The following is a 24,950-nucleotide window of genomic DNA, read 5'->3' on the forward strand; positions in this document are numbered from 1 at the left end:
ATGCTTCAGCTCAGGATGGAAGAAACCTCTGGAAAGCAGGCTCCCAGAATCAACAATCCATCTTTCTGTACTCAATATCCAAATCAGAGGACTTCCTAGTGCTAGGGAGTTAGACAAACAATTGCAATGAGACAAATCTAATCTACAAGCTAAATCTCACCTCCCGCAACTAAAAACACAAATCAGAAGTATTACTACTACCTCACTGCAAGCATTTTACTATCTCTTGAGCAACTGGGAATCTCTTGAGCATCTGGAAATGAAAATGAACAGCAAAGGACTGGGCCAAGATTTGGAAAAATATTAATTGAAAAAATCTCTTTAAGTTTTCTGATTGGGTAGACCTTCATTAAAATGCATGTGTGTCTACTGTCAGATTTATGACTACAAAACAACAGAAGATGCCCTTATCTTATACTCTCATGTACACATTTTCAGCGGGTTGGGCTAGATTGGTCAAACCTTGTGGAGCCCTTCTTACATTCTCATACATGAGAAATCAAAGAAACATGAGAAATCTGCATTTTTGTTTTGTTCATTTAACAACTGTAATTTCAAAAGTACATGAGGGCTTTGAGCTACCAATTTATACCACTGTCACTCTAGCCAAATAAAAATACATGTATCCATGTCCTGAAAATTATTTTGCTGAGTGTACAGACAGCTCAATTAAGTTGATGAAATTAGCTACAAGTAAGCTCTGCAATTGTTTTGTGGGCACCCTGTGCATCATCTTGTCAATTTATATTAAAAGGATCCCACTTGTTGGCAGTAAAAAGTTACACTATTTTCTTAACCTGTTCTTTGTTCTGAAAGTACTGTAAAACACCTAATTTATTAGTCAAAGGATTATTGACCTAGTTATAATGCACTGACCAAGTGCAGAAATATTCACAGATAGAGCATTCATGCACATACTCTGTTCCTCTTCCCTACTTAGCTCAGCAAGCATGTGATGATTCAAGTCAAAGCAACTTAGTAAAAAAAAAAACAAACATAAAATGGCTTGAGCAAGATGTAATCTCATCTAAGGAACCATAATTGTGGATCTAAAATAAGTTATCCAGTCAGTATCCACATGATCTTGGAAGCACTCGTGCATGTGAGTAACATGCAACTTTTCCATTTCCATTCCCCTATTAGTCCTGTTTATCTACAACTGCTTTCTCTAGTGAAAGAATAGGTAAATGAAAACTTTTATCTCTTAGCTACACTGAGGCTGAAATAAAAGTAACATGTCCAAAATTACGTGCTGCTCGTTCTTTCCCCATGTCAAGTCTTTGAAATTTAGGACAGGATTTGGCTTGACTTTACTGTAAAAATAAAATGAAAAGTAAGTTTTGAAGTTTATACAAATACACTTGTAATAATAGCCTTTACTCTAAATTTTAGGAAGATTTCACCATTCCCTATGTTTCCCCATTCCTATACTCCTCAGCTTGGAGTATACATACACATAAGCAGCAACAGCTCCTTGGAAAGCAGCAACTTTCAAGATCAGAATCAGTAAAACTTCAACAAAATGAAAACCAGAAACCACCTAGCTATACCCAGTATAAGGGTAAATACTAAACAAGCTTTAGCCCTTGATGAAAAACAGTATTTAGGGAGGCCATTCACAGAAGCTTCCACCAAAACCATTCTATTTCTGTTGGAAGAACTCTAGAAGATAAATGCAGCATAAATGAGGGACTCTGCAGTCATATGTAGATATCATACACTGGACAGAAAAAAATTTTACATTTCTGTAATTTTTTATAGGTCAGTTGCAAAAGCCTTCAACATTAATTTTATCTGCTTTCAGTAAAGACATAAATGAAGTTGAAAATGAAAAAAGAGGAATAATTCAAATTGTAGAAAAATTGCACCTTGTTTAGCTAATATAAGAGTAATATGCTTCTTTCCCCAATACTACTTCTGCTTTTATTTTATTCCCATAGTAGATGTGAAGACAGAAAGATTCAAAGTGCTTCAAGATCTAGAACGCTGGAATTTTTTCCCCCCAGGTGTTCATAAAACTGGATCTAGATTTTGAACATTAGTCTTTATTAGCTTACTTTGAGAAACTTTGAGCAATTTTATTTTAGCCTGTCAATACTGTTATCTAAAAAACAGCCAATATATTTATTTTACTTTCATATACAACATTTTTAGCTGAATTCTAGTTGAAAGACTGTTTGAAAACATGGTTATTTTCAATAGGTAAAGGTTTACAAAGCTGTGAAAGAAGTTGAAAACTAAGAGAATGTAACAACCTTTCCAACCCTCCTTTTATCTACCGTGAGCCAAGTGAAACAGCAAATGGAACATGTAATACACAGTATGTATTTAGCTATACCTGAGTGATCAAAGGTGTACAGTCAATATTATCACCATAAATTTATTTTCATAATCTTATTTAAAAAATTAGAGTATCATATAACAGTTTAAAATTTCATAAGCATAAACTCAGACAGTTGTAATGGTCAATAGTGAAGCTACAGGTAACCTTAAAATAATTTGGAAATAAAAATTTTAAAAAGCTTTTTCAAATCCACTCTTCTATTTCCTGTTGAAATGACATCATTCTTCTGCCAACTACAGCAGGCTTCTATGTCCCATTTTGGCCACTTCTCCCACAAGCCTTCAAGATTTCTCATTTGTCATTCCTGGTGTATGGATCACCCACCTTTCTTCTCTTGAAGTGCCATTCTAAGATGCACTTCTGCAATTCTACCTACAGAAAAAGTAGGCAACTAAAACATTCATTCACTGTGTTAACAATGTGCCAAGCTATCAGCTTTCACTGTGTATGCTGTGAAGCATAGCATTTATCTCACTTTACCTTTCTTACTACACTGTAATGATTTTACTCTCAGTGCATCAAATCTAAAAGTAGGGATTTAATGTACAAAAATCACTTTGGAGAAATTCTGTCTATTGTTTTTAAGTACTAGCTGTACCTCTTGGTGACCAGAAAAAGGATGTATATTCCACATCATAAATATTCTATTGTGCCTATGTGCATCTGTGGTACATGTACACATATAATCAACATAAAGAGAAAAGAGCAGCCCATTTAAGTTTTGTTTACACTGCACTACATTTTAATCCTTTGCTGGCTCTTATCAATTTATGAAACTGAATTGAAAAGCTGCATTTATGCTTTTTTTTTTTGCTTTTTTTTTTTTTTTTTTTTACTTCATTTTGTCTGAAAAAGGCCTTCTAAATCTCTCTAAATCTATTTCCTGCTCTTTGAAAATAGTCTGTAGGAAATGCTTCTGTTGACACAGGTCAAGGTCTATCAAGACTATGTTCACAACTGCTATTAACCATATTTCTGGACAGTCTTGGTGGCAGAGTTGAAGCATTTTCACCTTTCAATGGATTTCACCTTTTCACCTTTTGAATGGATTTTTTTTTTTTTTTTAATTAGGAAGAATATGTTGCCTACACATATTAAATGCAAGCCTGCCACGAATGATATTACTGACCTGCAGGTGACATTAACTTCAAGTCACACTTTCAAGTCCTCCATGTATTTCTTTATGCCGCTCCATATAAAAGTGGAATACTTTACTGCCTAATCTATTTATCTTTGGTAAGAAGCAACAGAGCTTCAGTCATGTCACTGCAGTTCTTATATACAATTTGTCATTACAGAGGGGAAAGTTGTTTAGGAATTACTAGTTTTGTAACTGTGTGGCATTCCAAATAGGAGAAATACCTAACTTAGATTACTTCAGCAAACAAACTGCACAAAGCATTTTCAGAAACTAAAAATGGCTGAAGATGTAAAATGCAGAACCACAACAAACCTGTAGACACTGCACAGAAGCACAAGATATAATCAATAACTCAATTTATATTACAATTACAATGCTTCAAGATTAAAAAAACCCAAACAACACTGGCAAGCATATGGCTGAAGTTTAAATGAATACATTCACTAAAATTAAAGCACTTGCCACTGGAAATGTACAGCTTAAAGCTAAATGAAGCCCTTCCTCACATAAATTTTACACACTTGAAACTATCTCAGTATTGAAAGGAGAAGAAATAAGCTTATTCAACTTACATCTTTTTCTGACCGATGTGGGAACATCGATGATTGGCTGTAGTACATGTTCTCATCATGGTAGTCACCATCAACTCCCTCTACAAACTTCTTCCTTGAAGCACCAAACATGCTGTTTGTCACCTAAATAAGAAGAAAATTTATTATATACCATATATTCTTTGGTTTGCTACATAGTTGGTATATATTTTAAACATATATCTATGGAAGGATGGTTAAAAACCCATTTCTAAATACCTGAAAATTCCTCTTAAAAATACTTTCTGTATATTGCAAGTGTAATGGTTCTTTCAAGAGGGATTTTCATGTGACGTAAACTCATTTTCCAGAGATAAGTGAGGTGGGGAAAGGGGACAGGTATTCATTTTTTGGAAGGCTGTTGTTATGTTTATTTTTTGAGTTCCATGACCTTACACCCAAGCTCATTTAAAACTACAACATGTCAGAGAACAAAAGAGCAAACTTCTCCAGTTTTCCTCTCCTCAGGTAAACATTTTCTGCCTAAGAGGAAATAATTAAGAATATTCTTTCGAGTTCAGTCACCTTAAAAGAAATAGCAAAAATAGAAGAAAAAAATTTCTGTGAAATCTTCCACGTCTCATCACCAGAACCTGGAAACCAGCTTTCTACTTGACCCCACTCAGATCCATGATTAAGTAAGAGAAGGTTGAGCTTAACCACACTCAACCACCTCATCACAGACTGGCAAAGTTACTGCAGACACCCCACAAAAACCCACTAGATTTTATTTTACCCTTAGTCTCAGAATCGCACATGCACACAGTGCTGCTAAGTCAGGAAATGGAAACCAGAGAAACAGCAGCCACACAGCTGGTCACAGAACCTTAATTCATTAGAAAATTTAATCCTGCAGCAAGGTCATACAATGTCACTAAAGCATCTTCTGCACACCGTGCGTACTTCTATACCTGACTTTCATTTGATCACCTGACTACAAAGCTCTATCCCAGCCCAGGGTGCGCTAACCAAACCCTGTTTTAACCACTCAGGTTAATGTTCAAACCAGCAAAGTGGCACATGCAGGTCAGCACAGAGCAACTTGCCCAGTTTCTTGTACCATATGGGGAGACTGGAGAGAGTGCAATTCAACAGGGTGATAGTCAACCCTGAGCTACTGCTCTACATAACTTATCTTCCCAAGGATCTTTATCATCTTGAAAGGTAAGGAAGCTAAGGTGCAATTAGCTTATGAAATGCTTTGAACCTTAAGATTTACTATCTTCACTACAGCATTAGATAAACTTAAAAACCATAGATTTTAAACTTTTTTTGTAAAAAAATAGTCAGTCTGCACTACATTAGGCTCATGCTTGGAACTAAAATTTCAAAATATTGATTTTGGTTGGTGTAAGAAGAATTACTCTCAGCCAGAAATCTTCTTGACAGAAATACCCACTGACACAAAATTACTATGATATTCCTCACAGTATGGCTTATTCAAATTTCACCTTTACTGATGAAGATTTCCAGGCAGTGTTTAAACAACATGGCTGTTCCTAGACTAGTAACAATTAAACCCCATGATTTCAAAGTCATAGTACTTTTGATTAACAGTAGTCAATACCTGGGATGCATTTAATACAGCTATACTCCACAGAATGATCTCAGAACATTTGGCTAAACAAGAGTCTACTGCACTACTCCTACAAGAGGATTTTAGATATTCAGACTACTGATATTGCAGAACAAATGTAAAATCTGTTACAAATACATGAAGGATGGCATGTAAAGGTACTGCATGCCTTCCCCAGATGAAACTTGTCTTTTATGTTTTTTACAAAATACATGCAAATGTAAGGTCCCCAAGTGCTAGAATGCAATCAGCTGACTTTCACACTTATAGTGAAGCTTTCATTACACTGTAAGCATATCCCACTGTGTTAATCCCCTTACAATGCAATTATCACCTACCAGATGGGATGGAGCATTTAACAGGCTAAGGGGATTATCTTGTCCTTTGCTCTGCCTCAGTAAAGTGCAGAGATGAGCAGTCGCCTTTAACTGCAGTAAAAAGGATTGTGAAATACTTTGATGAAGCTATCTTCAGCAATGAAGAGAAGCTGGAGTCTCACCCAACTACTGCTCTTGAGAAGCAGAAAAGAAGCTTCTCACAAGTCCCAGGGAATTCTTTGGTATTCCTTTAACAATACCTAGGATAAGAAAAGGATTATTTTTTTGCCACATAACCTTCTCTTGTGATACATCATCAGAATAACAACTGAATTGTGAGAGAAAGCAAGTCACTTATGCATACATGGTACTGTACTAATGTAATAAGAAACCCTGAGCTACAATACAGGAGCTATATAAGGGGAAAAAACTATTGTCTTTGACCTAGCAGATTTTGATCTTATTTCTGCAAAGGTTTACACATGGCTGGCTACATATGCACCATAAAGATTTCGGAGTGAGTGGGTCAGAGCTCTCAAAATGTATGTCTATAGCTGCTGCAAGAAAGTTAGTATGTCCAAATATAGTCTTCCTACTGAAAAGTTGAAAGATATTTTAAATTCTCCACTAAATTCAAACTTTCTAAAAGATTATTTTCTATACTGAAAACCATAAATTACAGTGGCCCAAAAAACTAATCAAGACTCTTCCCTGTACACTGATGAAGTACGATGATATTAATATGGAGTCTGACAAGAGCATGGTTATAAAGAAAGAAAATGAAGAAAACTTCTAATAATTAGATAAATATTATTTTTTTAATTGGAAATTCATATTTATACATGACACCTAACAGAACTGTGCTGATGAACTCCAGAGAAAACAGAGCAGGCTGCAGCTGTAGGGGAAGAGGGGAAGGCTGAGGAGTCCACAGTGCTCCTGTCTGCTACCCAGCTTCATCACTGCACCCAACTACCCTGAAGACCTTCAAAGACTTTTTGCTGACACTTCCTCACAGCAGCATTTTTGTATGTGATTTTGTGTTGTTCAATGCTGCCAACTGAAGCAATCACATGCAGTGTCCAAGCTGTCCAAACTCCCACTGAGGGAAGTGGGACAGGCACTGGAGGGCATTCTGGCAACTGCCAGCACCCCTAACAGGATTCCACTCCACTAGAAAGAGCTGTCACCTATTCTTAGGGTGAAACACAGCACAGATCACAACAGAGAAATGTGGTGGTACAATTCACACCACTATCCAGCCCTGTCACAGAACTAACAGCACAATAACATGAGGCAAGCTGCTAAAAACCAGTAAAAGAAAGAGCAGGAACTGGGATTAGAGACTTAAACTGCAGTTGCTTACTTTGTGCTCATTCTGAAGCTAAAACCAGCAGCCAATTTATCTCCTTCCCAATAGTCACTGGTGACAGTAAACGGCTGGCAGACTTCTGAATCAGAGCACTTATCCCCATGCAGACTTTTATATTATAGCAGGTTTATGCAGTGATGGTGTCATACTGTTGCCAGGTTAGCAGCAGGCACCTTCTAATCCATGTTAACTTATTCCAGTATTCACTAACACACTCATTAGTCACTCATGCTACAAGCATATGCACAGATATTGGAAAAACACTGTTGTGGTACTCTTTGTAAAAAGGTGTGAGAATAACTGGGTCTGTGCCAAATGCAGGCAGATCTGCAGATGGAACTTAGTTGCATATTTCCTAGGACAAGAAGCCACTGGGAAACCTCATGCAGAGACTGCAGCTCGCTTTTCACAGACTGACAGATCGCTGCCCAATCAGCTATGAAAGTAAATACAGCAAAGTTCATGAAGCCCTTAAAAATAGATCTTAAACCCTTTGGAAAGTAACAGTGACCTGAGGTTTTGGATCTTCAGGTACAGAGTCTAGACTGGTAAGGTGAAGAAAGGTAGAAATCAGCTCTTGTATTTCCTCTTTCATATATATACATACACACACACCCCCCCATATGCCAACACAATCTCACAGAAGTGGTATGCCAATTGCATAGCAATTTTATTACACACAGAGTTCTTGTCTCAGGCTAATATCATGCAGATCCTTCTAATCCTCTAATTACTCTTCTTGTTCTACTGTGGGAACTCAGTTCTCTGTTGTACAAGACACACTGGCAGTGTAACCATTCATTAAAAATGTAAAAACGGTGCACTTAGGTCAATTCATTCTTTAGCGTAATGTTGCAAAAGTATTTACAACTCCCACTGGTAGTCCCATGCAAAATATTATTAGAAAATATTGACGGTGACAGAGGAAAGAAAGGGAAGGAACTACATATTAGGATGGAGTTAAGAGAACTCACCAAACACGTGGCCACAAACCATGTCCACTTCTGATCAAGTGAACACAAGTGCTTCTTTCAAAGCATGAGCTGCACCTGGGTCAGGGCAACCCTTGGTATCAACAGAGGCTGGGGGATGAACAGATCGAGAGCAGCCCTGCCAAGAAGGACTTGGGTGTATTGATGAATGAGAGGCTGGACACGTGCCAGGAGTGCGCACTCACAGACCAGAACATCAATTGGATCTTGGCTCTCCAAAGCAGCATGGCCAGCAGGGCGAGGGAGGGGATTCTACCCCTCTGCTCTGTTCTGGTGAGACCCCCCACCTGGAGAGCTGCATCCAGCTCTGGGGTTCCCAGCATGGGAAGGACATCACCCTAATGGAATGAATCCACAGAAGGGCCACCAAGATGATGACAGGTATGGAGCGCACCTCTTCTGTGAGGAAAGGCTGAGAGAAATGAGATTATTCAGCCTGGAAAAGAGAACTTTTGAGGGTATTTTAATAATGGCCTTCCAGTGACTGAAGGGAGCCTACATAAAATATGGATCATGTACTGACAGGACAAGAGGGAAATGGTTTTAAACTGACAGCGAGTATGTTTAGATTAATGTTACCAAGAAATTCCTTACTGTGAGGGTAATGAGGCACTGGCATAGGCTGCCCAGAGAACTTGTAGGTGCCCCATCCCCAGAGTTTTCAGACTGGATGGGGCTGCGAGCAACCTGGTCTAGTGGAAAGCATCTCTGCTATGGCAGGGGTCTGGAAATAGATAATCTTTAAGGCCCCTTCCAGTCTAGGCCATTCTATGATTCTATGTTTAAAACTCACAATTTCAAGCATTAGCATCAAGCAAAATGCAGTCAGAAACCTGGCAAGACTTTTAAATTCTTCTGTGGAACATTTCCTAACAACAGGAGAACTAGAAACACTGTACAAATGTTATGAACTTGAAGGATCTACTAACCAGTTTGCTGTGGTCATTGACCTTTATCCTTCAGGTGAGAAAATAACCCAGAACAACAATCAATACTTACTTTAAAAAAGATATAAAGGTAAATATTTTTAATTGGGAGGAATACTGCAGTATAGCATAATTCAGCACACAAAAATATCTTACCAATAACCGAAAAGATCTTATTGAAACTGAATTTGTATGAAAAACTATTAAAAGTTTTGTCTCAAGCTGCAAGAAAATCTTCTTCAAAATGTACTTAAAGAAGTTCTATGATTGTATATTGATGTTAATTTAACATCCTGAAGCAAATTACACTATTAAAAAAATGAAAACTAATTTTATTTTTTGTTTCGCCATGTTACTATAGGCAGTGCCTAAGGAGTGTTCACTCGCACCATTAACATAGCCAAATCTAAACTAAGATGATACTATAAAATCTTGCAGGAGAATGAATACTTTTAATTTTCCATACAGTATAAAAACCAACATTGAACTACAACTGATTAAACTCATCATCTTCATGAGATTAAAACTATACACAGTAATACAAGTTGAAAAAAAAAAAAAAAGAGAAACCATTTTAGGAATTCTAGCAGTATCTTCCCTTTCCTGCCTCTCCAGTGATTACAGTAGGCACACTACCACCAAATGGAAGAAATTAAAATTTGTAATATCAGTTTGATGTTACAGAGCTTCTACCCAATTATATACTATTGCTTCTGATGTTGCTGCCTAGGTTTTAATAAGCAAAGGCAATAATTTACTGTATTTCTTTTCTGTCACAAATCACTGCTTTCACAGAAAATAACATACTTACACATTGGAAGTATCTACAAAAGTGACCCTTGATGAGCCTTTTAGTGAGAAGTAAGCGTCTCTCAAAATCCTATCAAAAATCACATGAAACACCAAATGAGCCTGCAATTTAAGTCAAAATACAGAATCTGGAATTCCATCAGTTGGTTTGCTAGCAAAAATTCCATTTGTAGTAAAAACTACGACAGTTTATGGTCCTATTTCTCAGTGTCAAAGATAATTCCTATTTAACGTAAGTGGAACTGATATACAATAGAATATGTATTACCAAGTTGCTAAATGCAAAAAAAAATTCAAATCCCAAACTTTTAGTGATAAGTTAAAGCTATTAAAAATAATATATGAAAAGTACACTGGTAGAAATAGATTTCCTTTTCTACATTGAAAGACAAAACAAAACCAGAAGCTGAGATCCTCTGTTCTCTCATTTCATAACTGCACTCTGTCTACTTCTTCAAGGTGAATGATAACCTCTACCAGTACACTTTATGATTATGCTATGATAACAAAAAACAACTTTGTAGTATCAAAAGAACATCATCATGGTAAACTGAATATTTCACTATATTTCTCTTTTTGTTAAAAAGGGTTTTTTTCCCTCCTTGATTAGCTTAATACTGGCACAGCTTTGTACCCATTGTAAGAATACAATAGTATAATAGGTATTTTGTTCATGTTTTGTTTCTGGGTGACTCTGGCTTGGCAGAGGGTTGGTCTAGATGATTTCCAGAAGTTCCTTCCAACCCTAATGATTCTGTGATCTTTAACAGCTGGCTTCATATTCTTTTAGGTTATGTCAATCTTCAAGTTTCAATCTCAAACATGGAAGACTAAAAGACAACCACAAAATGAGAGACAAATCTGTCAAAAAACTTTGAAGTTGGACAGCCTTTAGAATAAACTCCAGGTACTTGTGTCATACGAAAAATTGATTATTTTCCAAATTTACACAGCACTGTAGAAAATACCAGCAATTACAGACTTACACAGGTCAAGTCTCTGAGTAGTTGAAGATGCAACTGATCTCCTTAAAACACTGCACAGTCTTCCTTCTCAAAGAGTAACTATGACAGACAAGATGCACAGCAACCTAAACGCAAGAACTCCACAAAAAAATTTTGAGCATCAAAGAAATAAAGGACATATAGTTATGATTTTAGACTACCCTCCACTCATATTATCAAGAACAATCACCTACAGGGTGAAGTTTTACAAGTATTCTATGAAGTATGATAATGCTTTCAAAAGCTATACTAAAACTGTGAATCTATGCTGCATATAAACTATATCCAAGAAATGGCAGTCCCTAACAGCAAACAAGCCACAGAAATTCTCCTGAACAAGATCAACATCCTAACTGTTGTTAACCATCTTTAACTCTTATGAAATAAACATTTTAAACCACTCCTGAAATAGCACAGGAGGAGTAGGAAAAACTATCCTACATTAAAATAAGAATAAACCAACACTGAAATTACTAAAGCTGAACTTGAAAACTGTGATTATAAGAAACTCCATTTTGTCCTGTAACATGGTAGACACCATGCCCATCCTGGGACAAAGTCTTGCAGGTTCTCCTCCTGGTACAGACACAACACTTGGAATATATTAGCAACCAACAGAAGTTTGGTATATGACTTCTCTTTAAGCTGGATGCCTTTTATGGGTCTGATCAATGAGTTATACTCATAAAGAAAATAATCTTCTGACAGACCATTCAACAAAATCCAAACACATACAAGAAAGACGTCAAACACAAGAAAGGCAGCAACAGATATGAAGAAGTGACAAGGGCAAACAAACTCGCACTACCCCGAGCAGTTTGGGGAGAAATTAGGACATGCATTCCACCTTAGTCAACTGACATAACCTGAGAAGGAAGAATGCGCCTCTTCTGTAGACATGGCAATGAAATCACAAGTCCTCACTACCACAGACATCTGCACACCCACACACATATTGTAAAACACACAGCTGTATTTTCTTGTCAAGGCCATGGTTTAAGGAATATTGTCCATTGGGAACAATGACTACTTGTCTGATATGATTATAAAAATAAACTTTTCCTATAAAAACTGGTACTTGGCTAATGTAGGAATGGGTGAATCTTAGGAGAAATTCAGCTGCAAAGTCTGTAAATAAATAAACAAAAAACCTCAAAATTCTATTCCAGAAAGATAATTAAATGTCTTCAAATAACGTCATAATAAATGTATTACTACAGTGACCCTTTTCCTGGCTCCTCAAAAATTTGTTTTGTGAGTTTCTCTCAACCACTATTTTACACCTCAGCCATAATAAAAAACTGCCATTGGAAGGTATCAGAATGGCACTTTACTACCTTGGTAACCTTTGACTCATCCTATTATGTAATTCAGAGACATACTGGTTGAAAACTACTTGCCGTTTAAACTAAAAATTGATTCTGTAATTGAAAAACATTGCAGTTTGCCATATGAGATGCATTACTGCTTTTAAGTATTTCACTGTTGACACAACAAGTTCAGGTTTTTTTCAGAAATTTCCCTTTTACAACAAATCAGAATAAGATAACCTCTTATTCAGCAAGTTCATCTATTTGAATTTTATTTCTAGTTTCATACCTGGGCTTGCTTTTTTTGTTGCTTTGTGGCACATTCTTTTAAAAAATAAATAAAAAGACACTTTACCCAATTAGAAATTCTAGATCTACTCAGATACCCTCTGGAGACTACCTTAGTAGAGCATATAAAATTGTGAAGCCCAGCTTTAGAAGATCAGAAAATCCCTAAAACATTAAGTTCTTCAGATATAACAAAATCCTACCATTTCCTCCAGGCTCCAGAGAAAGAAGTTAGAACATGGCATTTTCTTAAACACTGTGATCCTCAGAGCAAATTGATAAACATGCAACTTCTGTGTTCAGCAAAATTCTGTTGCAGCAAACTCTGCATATGGCCAAATTTACATGATGCATGTGCAGTCTGAAAGCTGAAAGGATAATGTAACTGGAAAAATGAACCCATTAAGTAAAATCACACTAAGCACATGCACATTGTTCTGAATTACTTAGAAATGTGATAGATTCTATAAATTTCTCATGGAAGCAAAAAAGGAAATTGTGACCAAAGCCTATAGTTCAAAGAAGTTTGCACTTCCTACTCTAAAAACTCATTTCTGTATGAAGTAAGTCATAGAACTTGTTATAAGTAACCTCACCTGAAAATTCAAAGAGGGATGCCAAGATAAGGCAAAGCACATAGAGGGAATAAAAAGCTTGTGTCTCAAAAAATTTGCTGCGTCTTGTATTGGCAACAGAAAATGGGATTTTACCAGAGACATACCATTCTGACCTCAGAGTATTGGTCCTCTCTTTAGGTAAGTACTCTCCCCTCTGCTAGAATGCACCAAAACAGGGCAGTTGTTCAATTCATGTTTTGAGACACATGTATGGGCACGTAGCAGAGAAAAGATTCTTAAGGGACATAAATGCACTCCTATGAAGGGAGCTAAGCAGGTTAAGTGATAATCAGACAGGCCATAAGCCAAGTTTGGAATTCCAGCATCTTAACTCATTGAATCCCAGACAGGTCAAATATGTTCAAAAATACAAAGAAACACAGTAAGACTTCTGATAAAAAGCTTAGAACAGTTCTGGGAGAAGAAAAACACTTTTAAGACTTTTCACTCATCACTGGTGTTTAACAGTCATCACATATTAAGAACAAAGACTTTTTAATAGCAATTATAACAAAAGTTAACGAAGTAAGATTAAGTAGTTTGGACACCAGCTTCACAATTAAGAGAGCTGCAGTGCTAAAGTATTTTTTCTTTATCAACTTTACAGCTTTGATATCAGCATGACATACTTTGCTACCTCTGATGTTTGGTATCACTCACAGCTGTTCAAAAATATTTTCCATAAACAATCGACAACTCTGACAATGCACAAATGGACCAACACAGCTTAAACTGGAAAACAAATCAGGTCCTCATCTACTCTAAGCCAGCACTGTAGTCTGACTTCTGAAGCACAGGTAAGTGCTCCCAGTATCAAGAAATGATACGAAGGTTTCATTATAAGGCGCAGCTCAAAAACCTTTTATGTTGATGAATCCTCTAAGAAGCTATCAAAACAAAACAAAACCAAAACAAACAAAAAAAAACAAAAACCAACAAAAACAAACAAACAAACACAAACAAAAAAAACCACCCTGGTTGAGTTAATACGCAAACATTTACAATAAAATCAGAAATTTTTACAAGGAAAACTAGTGGTGAGGAAAGAGGAAACAGCACTCTCAGATTTTAGGGAGGCTGTATCCCTCCAGGGGATCAAAAGTAAAAACAGCCTGCATCAAGGACACTGTCAGGGCAGGAGGTGGTAGCACGGGGATGGGAGTGGATGAGTTGGAAACATGAAGGTCAGCTGGGCCTCACAGGCAAGGGAAGATGGTTGCAAGGACAGTGTTGATATGCTTGTCAGTGAGCAAGTACCATTACCACATGCCTGCTCTGTTGCTGGGAGAGTAGTTTTTTCCCCATTTCTCTTAACCTTATTGTGGTCCTTTACATGACACCTAAGCCAATCTGACAGAGTTTCATCTGCTGAGTGCCTCCAGCTATCTCTGCAGTCACTACCTTACATACCGTTCAAGTAATTTAACACTTCCTACACACCCAAATCAGTTGAAAACAAAAATGCCCATTGATAAGCTTTCTAGATCTGTATTCCTACAAAATATTAAGTCTTATTAGATGATGTGTGTCACAGTACCTATTAGGTATTCTGCATCTGTTCACTGGACACTGTTCTTTGTTGATTCATTTACTATTTAAAAACTTTTGCACTATATAACAGACATGCAGATGAAAGCTTGTAAACCAAATGGAAAAAAAGAACTCTGAAGTGTTAATTCAATTTTGGTTCATAATCACATGATTTATATGTTTTCATCATGCCAAATCTCATTTATTGTATGAGAAGAATAAACTATTAAAGAACAGGCTCCTTTGACTTTTTATTTGCTTTCAGCTGATACTCTCAGCCAGGTGGCTAGATTTCTGCATCTGTGCTTCAGCTAAACGGGCAACCATTATTCCAATTGGGACATTTCCACAATGATTTTGAACAGGCTCCTCTTTCCAGGAATAGCGCAGGGGTTTTTTTTGTTCTTTTTTTTTTTTTTTTTTTTTTTTTTTTTTTTTAGCATAGTTCCAATTCCACTAACTTTTTAAGATAGCTGCACTCCCTTCCTATTTCTCCCTGGACAGAGTCAAAACTTTCATGTTTGATTAATCTAAAATACTGTATTTTAAATAAGCCCTGCTTTCCTGAGCATTTCCTGCAGTTAAGCACTTTTCAGTGAGATGTGCAGCATGATTAAGAGAGTAAAAGAGTATTTTTTCCTTCCATTACTCTGATGGAGTTTGTTGACATTAAATAAATCACTACTACTACAGACCCATTTCTACTCCAGCTTCTGCCAAGGTGGGGGTTGGTGGTTCAGGGTTGGGGGGGGGGGGGGTTGTACAGAGAGCACAAGGTAGATAAATCTTAACTGAATAAGAGAGCCACTACTTTTTATCTTCTATCAGCACATTCACACATACAGTATTTAATGTAAGCCACTAACAATTTGTTTGAAGCACCTCAGGAAAGAGGTAATAACAGCCTTTTTAATTTAAGCTGAATTTTAAGAAATACAGGTTTCCCTTTGGTTTGGGCTTTTTTTTTTTTTCCTCCTGGAGGTATTTTAAAAATAGAAAGAGCTGAGAATATTTCTGGCCAACACACAGCACATCAAACATCTTGTCTTACTTTAAAATACAACTGGAAAATTCAAAACATTAAGTATGTTTAATATATTGAATCCTTGAAGGAAAAGAAGTATTTATGAGCTGACACAACCTCCTGGCAGCATACCTGCCTCTCACTGACTCCTTCTCCAGACTAATGTTACAGTCTGCAAAAGCAGAAACACTTCCCAGGAGCACAGACATGTTGAAGTTAAATTCATTTATGGGTTTTTGAAGTGTTCTCCTAAAACATACTCACAACTCTGTGACTCTACAGGGCAAATGAAAAAATTCAAGTCAAAATTACTAACTTTTACCCTTTGGTTATTTATTTACTGTGGCTTTTATTAAATGAAACTCTTCAGATGCTTCCTACATATTCCAGGGCCTGTTTCTTGCAACCTTCTGATTACACAGCCAGGCTATGTTGTGTATTACAGGCTATGTATTACAGCTGTACCAGGTTCAGACATAAAATAAAGTATGACAAAACAACTTTGAATGTTTTTACATCATACCTGAAGTACAAGGCCAAACCAGTCTTAAAAAAATTTGCTGATATTTTTAAAAAGATAATGGAAAAGTACTGTAATTATTTAAGACTTTAAATTTCTGAACTGCAATTCCTTATCATTTCTTATTATTTAAGTGATACTACTCCACAGTGGAAAAGATAAATCAGAGTGAGCTCCCTACCACACTATCACAAATGCAATCAACAAGTAAAATTAAGGAAGTGGTAAATGCACCTATCATGCCTTTCCACCGTACTAATCTTCCACACTTTTAATTTAAACCACTGCAATCACTCTGTTGTCCATTAAAGCTGTCAAAATTTGAATTAGACAAGCTATGCACCCTCTCAATTTATGCATGTGGACTTTAGTCAGACTTCCATATTGTAAAAATCTGGCTTTATGCTGTAAACTTTGTTCAAATATCAGAAACTGAAATAACATACCAGTTTTAAATTAAAAGTAACTCTTCTTGGAATGAACAGACTTTACGCCACATTTTAAACAGAGCTATCTCAAATTGGCAGTCTAAGCTGAGACTGCAAATGTTGCTGAGACCTGGCCCAAGCCCCAGACATGGGATGGTCTCCTCCATCTCATACCTTCCTCACAGTTTCTCAGAGAACAGTTGCATATAGAGTTCCAGAACAGCAACAGTTAGTAGTGCCTCAACAGCCTGGTAAAACAACCAATACGCACTGCTTCCCATTATTCTGGTCTCATTCCCATTAAAAGAGTACATTTACTGAAATTGGGACTTCTCAATCTTCAATCTTCAGCTAATGTATACACTTGGCTCAGAGTTCCTACTTCTGATTTCACAACATTGAGAAGTTATCCTGACCAGCAGCATTACTTCACTTTCAGCTAAACTTGCAATAGCAAAACACTCAAATGAATTTTAGTCTTAACATATTTTACCAGTATTGTAGATGGGGAAAGCACACAATTTAAATCACTACACCACAATCTGATGCCAAATTCTTTGAAGTATTCTCAGAGTCAGCCAAGTCCTGAAAGAAGTTCTTGCTTCTTGAGTGATACAATCCCTTTCCTGCCCTCCCTGGCTTGCACAATTTTGAAACAGAATTTTAGAAGTTTTGTATTAAAAAGAAACATTGTTCCTGATATAAATCTTGTTCAGGAAAGATAAAAACTAATTTCTTTACCATATTTTCAAAATCTAAATGAATACAGTAAAGTCATAAATATGTCTTTCTCTTAGCATCAGGCTGGCAGGAATATGGAGGGTGATACATTTCATCATGGACCTATATACCAGATAACTGGAGGCAGCTACATGTTGCATAAGTTTATAGTTATTCTTAATTTAAACAAAATACCACCCAGATACTGCAGCTCTCTTTAAGTGACCAAATTGTACAGTAACTAGCTCTCAAAAACTGCAAATGTCAAGAGTTTTTACAAATATTGAAGTCTTCTTTGTGTTTGATCTCCTTCAATACTGTCATTTTTTTAAAAATTGTTTACAATACTGTAATTTTTAAAAAAATTGTTTATGTATCTCTGTGGTGCTGTAAGTTTTTTCTGTTAAATACATTCCTTGCAGCATTTGTTAACCCTTCCCCCCTTTTTAAAAGAGAACTTACCCAAATGCTTATTGCTATGAAGAATAATGTTCCCAGAGGCAGCACAAATGAACAGCCTATAGAGTAAGCATGGCGCACAATTTGTAACTCCTCAAACCTAGCCACACACGAAAAAGTATGTTTTCTTAGCTCTGACCAGAATTTATCTTCAAACTAGTTCAGAAATGGCAGTATTATTGACGTATACAGGTAAGTATAAAAGAGCCAAAAATATGTATTTCATATAGAGACTAGATATATATCATACATCAAAAGCTTTTTGCTTATTAATAGAAAAAAACCTTGACAAGACTATATCTCCCACATCTAAGTGAAACACAGAAAAAGAATCAGTCACAAATACATGATTTTTTTAAAAAGAATTTGAACTTAAACAGCTATCTAACAAATTCTAATGCACACAAACCAGTTGCTTCTAATACTGGAGATCTCTGGAAAGGAAGATCTACTACTTCTAAAGTACTGACATTAATTATTTTAAGCAACTGCAAAGAAAAGTCTAGATAATTCAATAAATTGAACACCTAACAAAAGCTTTGAAAGCAGAACAAGGAAAACCAGATATACTACAGATAGCTGGTAGAATGCTATTCACTTAACTATCAAAACATTCTTTGAAAATAAGGTTATTGAGGATATTTTAAAATTAGTTTAAAAGTCACAGTAAGTCACTTACAGGGAAGGTAGAATACAAACACATAACCATGGTTCACTACAGGCTACCACTACAAAATTTTAATGATAAGCAAGCTTTTTGGATTTTGAAGTGACAGAGAGAAACCTATACATTCAATGGACAATTCTTACATTAAGAATATAATTTTTATACTAAGGCTTTGAATAGGAAGATTTTGTGTTTCATAACGAAATATTTACTACAGTTTCAATCATCACCAAGCAGAATTTTCACAAGGCATAATGTTTCACAGCAGTGAAGCCTACTGTCACAGTCCTGCTCCTGGCTGGCTCCTAAAGTTTTCAGCCATCTGTGTTCTTGGTCCAGCTGTGTGGTTACAGCCATGGTTACACTATGCCATAGCAGGCGGGACAATGTAATAGACACAGCCCCAATTTACAGTATCTTAATAGCCAAGAAACTGTATCGGAAGATCAAGGCAAGCACCCTGTTGTCCATATTCACTTTATCAAAAGGATGAATTCTTGTATGATGGAAAACACTATTAAACAAGTATAGTAAGTAAATGATCATCTGTGATGGTAAAATTGAACTAGGGTGACCAATGAAGTTGCCATCCTAAGTTTTTCCATCATGCCTGTTCCACAAGGGCTGCTGACAAGCTGGAAACACAAGTAGCAACTGAGGTACCACCGATTTACTTCTGGTAGGTTATACTGAAGTTCAACAGGATTTCCTACAATACTTTGTCCAACCATCCCTACAGCAAGTACAGACACCTCTGGGACAGGAGCAAGAGCACAGCCAAGGGGAGTAACCACATGCACCACCCCACTTCCCCTGCACAGAATGCCACTTGGCACCCAGCATCTGGGCATGGTTTTGTTTATTTGCTCAATTGTCTTTTCACTGGGAAAAAATGACAATAAAACCCTAATAAATCCATGGGTACTTAAAGATCTTAACTATTGTTACCTGCACGCTTCTCACATAAGGTCAAACAATAACCCCCAGTCTAAAATTTCAATTGAAAAGAACAAAATATTGACCAATGCTTGTTAATTAATGATTCAAAAACACTAAAAGAAAACAATCTGTCAGCAAGACATGAAAGATGTTGAAGACATGAGACATGAAAAATGTTCTTCTCTGTATGAAGAACACAGAGAGAAAAGATGCATGATCTGAAGCGCCTTTTTTTGTCAATAAAGATAAATTTGCTAAACTTTAGATTAAATGCTTAGATAGCTAGTTTGGGAATGCATGGCTTTAGTTAAGCAGATAAAATTAAGGAGTGTTAAATTTTCTTTTAAAAAGGACTTACAAGTTTCTACATTTCAGGTTATTTACAAAAAAATTAATTCTACAAAGACTTTCACTATACTACGGCTTTGTGCACTTTGAAATTATTCTCTGAATCCTTTGTGCATTCATTTCTATGGGCTTCCTGTGAAGTCTAAGTCAAATTAACTGACAAAAGATTGAAATTAAAAACTTTTCTAGAAAGTGCGTCCTTGGTTAGTTCAATTTTTCCCCTTTTGTTATTGTTTTCCAGTTTAACAGCCTACTTTCTTAAAACGTTGGTGAATTTCAGATGAAAAATTATTTTAAATATCAATTATTTATAGTGATCCAACAAACAAGGAAGAAGAGCCGTGACTTAGCCTAGTTAGGAGAAAGACAGCAGCCCCTCTGGGAACTTTGTGACTTCCAGTACTTATCTGATCTTCTACTCTGTACTGATGTTTCTGAATTTCTTCTCATCAAGAGCAAAGTATGCATGTGGTTGTCTACAGCAATTTTCCAATCCCTTTCCGTAAACATTACTAAATTTTATAACTGGCCTTGCACTTTAATAGAAGTGGAACTTAACAGTTTGCTCCCTCTTCCCATATATGTTCATAGGGACAAACGTATCTTCTGAATCAGGGGCTCTGAAATACAACTTTTGCATTCTTGTTCAAATCAACAAAGGATTTAATACAAACAAAAATCTACATCTGAAAATGTTCTTACAAAAGCATCTGTCAGTTCTAAGTCCTGTTCTAAAATACCTACTTTTAAAGGAAGTAAAACATACAGTCTTGGATTACAGGCTTCTGTAAAATTCCTTGGTACTAAAAGTGCTGGACTGGAAATGAGAGACAACATGGATATAGATGTACTCAACCAAAGAAGGTTTCCTTTACAAGGCAAACTCATCATAATGCTTCAGAAAGAACAAAGCTGAAGATTACTCTCAATAAATGAATGACTTTTCATCTGTGGATCCAGTTTTTCAAAACAGGTCTGTCTGGTACTGCTTCATGAAGTATCAGATCTAGTCCAAATTTAAATAAGCTGAATCATATCCCATGGGGCTCTTAAGCTCTGCTAGTCCTTATTCCTCCTACCCTGGTACCTGCATGTGTCTCAAGCACTACTGGCTTTAAGAAGGGATCCTACTGCCTGGTTCAGAATATATAAATTCATGAACGAGAACACTCATCTGCTTTCCTTATCACAGCAACTAAGTCAGGACAACTTTTGTCATCCTGATACCAAGAATATCTGTAACTACAACTTTTCAAACTCCTGGTTACCAGTCTGCACACACCATTGCTGCACTTTAAACACTGGCTCTCACCTGCACAAGGAACTGCAATTCCACACCACAGGCTTCTCTGGTCTCAGCTTAAGCACTACATGGGAGACTGAGGAGAAACACACTGCCACAAAGATAATTTTTAGAAACTATTGGTGAAAGCCAGAGTCCCTAATGGTAGACTACCTATTCTCCCTTGCTCTAGGAAAGCCAAAACAATCTGGAGACTATCTTGGATGAAAAAGGAACACATTGATAAATTACCCTGAGGTACAAGAAACCAATCCATGCCAACTGAGCATAACAAACAACACATGACAACAGAAAGGAAGTATTCTTCAAAATCACTTCTGGGACTTTCCAGAGTGTATCATTAAATTCAAACACATATTGCCAAAATGTAAAACAGTAATCACAAAAGCAAGCTATTCTTGAGGTTTTGACATTTCTGCTCATCTTAGTTTAATGAATCCTAAGCATGTCATGACATGTTCCTGGGAACGTGACCATGCTACTTTCAAATGCAATTTGGCAAAACCCCAAAGCTAACTCATCTGTTTTTAACTTCATGATTTATCATGTTCACTTTTTTCCCCAATAATTTGTCAGCTTTTACTAACCCACAGAGTCCAGTCCACCCAAATCCCTTCCTAATTCACAAGAACATAACAAATTTTATATTTAAAATGGCATAATACCTAATTTAGAAACGTCACCTCCTTCCTACTCTATGTTTAGGCCATAAATATAAAAACTGGCTATGCTGCATAGCACCACAGTTTGAGACTTGCAATAAAAAACAAAGCCACTGAAATTCTACTTATTGATGTTAAAACAAAAACCAAAACAGTCCTGAAATTGAACCTTTCATCTTCTAAGATGATTTTATTCAATTAAATGCAATGCTATCTCGAAGTATTTCATACTATTATTAACAACATACATTTCTGTAAAAGCAAAACCCAGGGGGTTTTTCACAGATCTTTCTAGTCTTTGCCATTTCAGCTGAAGGAACACTAGGGATTCTAAATAATGTTTATGTGTAAAGCAGACTGTTAATATGAAGGTTTTTTTTTTTTTTTTAAGGGGATAAATAAAACGTGTTTTTTATTCATATTCCAAAATGTAGAACTCAACCACTCACTGTGTGGTAAAGCTGCTGCAAACTTACAATCACAGAACCTTGACTAACTTTTGTTATGATTACAGACTACAGTAAATGATACTGAAGTGTAACAATTATTGCACTATGTTTCAATGCACTGAATGCAGTAACACACCATTCAACAAAAACTAAAGATGCTATTCCACTTTATAAATTAGTAATATTCAAATTTGGGAAGACTGTCACTTTTGGGAACACTGTGTTTACAAATATTAAAGAAAAGTATTTCCAATAATTTTTAAAGTACATGTAGACTTAAAAAAATTTCTCTTGGCCACTCACATGCATATATACACCATTCCATCTCACTTTTTAATAAAAACTCAAAAAGGTAAAGGATCACATTAATATACTTCAAAGCCAGTTCCTTCAACATTGTTGAATCTACTACCAAAATATTTTAAAACCCAAAATCTTGCATTTTGAGAGATAATCCCGTTCCCTTAGAATAAGGTTCTCTTCAAAGAACCTTAAGTACACTGAAAATTGCAACATACCTACACACTGTACTTTTGCCCATTAATTTTTTGTGTCTGCTCAGGTAAGTAAATTTTGACCGATGACTGCTTCCTGTAAATGAAGTAGATAGTAGATTAGTAAAGTATATTGTTATCTTCCAACTTTACAAGTCCTGTTCTTCCATAAACAGGAAAAAATCAATTTGAAAATATTTTATACACTGAAAATAAAATGCAAGTAAACTAAAAAGGTTCTGAATAGTTTTAAAGCAAAATCTAAATGCCATAAAAAACAATAATCACACTCAAAGCAAAGTAGAAGTCATTAACTAGAGGAATTTAATTTTAAAAACAAAATTATTACTCGCTTGAAGATTTAGGAAAAAGATGGCTCAGCAGTAGGTACTGGTGTCTTTTTTTCCCAAAAAAAAAAAAAAAAATAAAGGCTGCAGAGATCTAGATCTATAGTATCTAGAGACCCTTTCTCCAAACACAAAGCCATAGATGCTTTGATCTTGTACAGACAAGTTATTCTAGTAATACAGATTTGCCATGTAAGAAAACCACGTAAGAAATCACAAATGGCCCTGAAGTTATTTTTAACTGTATGTAATTTATCCTCTGCTAACCCGAACAGAACTTAAATACTGACAACTCCTTCTATTATCTACCTTACAGGGAACTTTTCCTCCTTACAAAAATAAATGCTTCCAAACCCAGTGCTTGGGATAGCAAAAGAACAAGTTCAAATTCATGAACCTATAGTTTTCAGAGATGACTGGAAAGACAAAACCAGAAGCTGAAAGTATAGAATCCCTATTTCCAAATCCAAAGGAGAAGAAGGAAAACCAAAACAACCCCCAACAAAAAACTTAGTTTACTGAGAAAATAATGGAAAGAAAAATGAAAAAGAATTAAAAATAAACAAACAAACAGAAAACAAAAGATTACCAAATAGCAATCGGGAAAGCAGATGGTGACCTTTCAGGGTCTAGAGAAGGAACCTGCTGTTGCACACAACCACAAAATTGTAATTTGTTTTTCACCAGAAAGCCAAAGAGCACTGTAAGAGAGATGCCCAGAAGAGGCATAACACAACCAGGTGTGGGTCCTGCAGCTGCATGGTAGAACTCCACCAAGCATTTTGCATCATCCCTTCTCACAATACTTTCGTACAGTTCTTTACCTCAGAGAAGTGGCAACATTTCAAAGTACCTTTGCTATCTAATTTGGACATACTTATTCTGCAAAAATTTTTAAGCCATTCAAACAAAGCACTTCGGTGAAATCACTCCTGAAGCACTGACACTGTAAGGGACCTATTCAAGAAAGCTACCACCAAACACAGCCTAGAAGAAAGCCTGAAAAAAAGCAACCAAGTTGCCCAGGTCCACAGCAGTCAGCCCTGTGGTCCCTGAGCAATTCAAGCACAGCCCCAGGTCCAGTGCACCATGCAACACAACCCAGTTTGGCAACAGTGGGGCAATGGGAGGAAGAAAAGCAGGACAGGCTGTTGTCTCCAATGTTGGCACACCACTGTACAGCAGCACACTCAGCCTCATCACATCCAGCAAAGAAACAGCAGGACAGCAGACAAGTTGCTGTCTTCTTCCTTCCATTTACAAAGGCTGCAAAGTCAACATACACCACCAAAAAGCCAGCAGAAAAGTTTCATATGCCTCTGGTTCTGCAAATGAACCTGGCCTCTCAAGTCATATAACCAGATAACCCAGAGACAGTCTCCCTTCACCAGCACTAGCAAAGAGCAGTACCGCTGCCCAAAGCAAGTAGAACTTGGCACTGCTGGATATAAGGATGTGTCTGACAGCTGGCTCTTCGTCTGACAAAATGGAGGTGGTATCAAATACCATGGAAAACCCATAGGTTTCTTTTTTTTTGGAAGAGATTTCTATAATAACTTCATTGGCTATAAAAAGTACAAATTGTACCACCTATGTCTCACAGGAACAATCCTTCTGCCTGGAAAGGGACTGGATCCTTCAGGAGCTTCAACGTGTAGAACATAAAACTTCACAGCTTCCTCAACTCCCTTCTGGGTAGATTCTACATTCACCTCACACTCCCTAACTGTGTTTTCTTTACTTGCCTTAAAATGCTACGATTTTAATTCTAGC

The 24,950-nt window shown here is 36.5% G+C and overlaps 1 protein-coding gene across 5 annotated transcripts in view; it reads right to left on the minus strand.

Annotated features, from left to right (window-relative positions):
• Window positions 1-24,950, minus strand: part of CNOT2 (CCR4-NOT transcription complex subunit 2) — an 84,987-nt gene that overhangs the window by 30,053 nt on the left and 29,984 nt on the right. For 3 of the 5 annotated variants that reach the window (XM_053944364.1, XM_053944363.1, XM_053944366.1), the window contains exon 2: window positions 4,058-4,180. In XM_053944364.1, coding sequence (XP_053800339.1) covers window positions 4,058-4,180 — 123 coding nt within the window. Of the gene's footprint in view, window positions 1-4,057; window positions 4,181-10,069; window positions 10,094-22,854; window positions 22,928-24,950 lie in introns of those variants that run through there. The other 2 variants (XM_053944365.1, XM_053944367.1) reach the window with 2 other exon arrangements.

Source organism: Vidua chalybeata, chromosome 5 (genome assembly GCF_026979565.1).
Source record: "Vidua chalybeata isolate OUT-0048 chromosome 5, bVidCha1 merged haplotype, whole genome shotgun sequence".
Classification (NCBI taxonomy): Eukaryota; Metazoa; Chordata; class Aves; order Passeriformes; family Viduidae; genus Vidua; species Vidua chalybeata.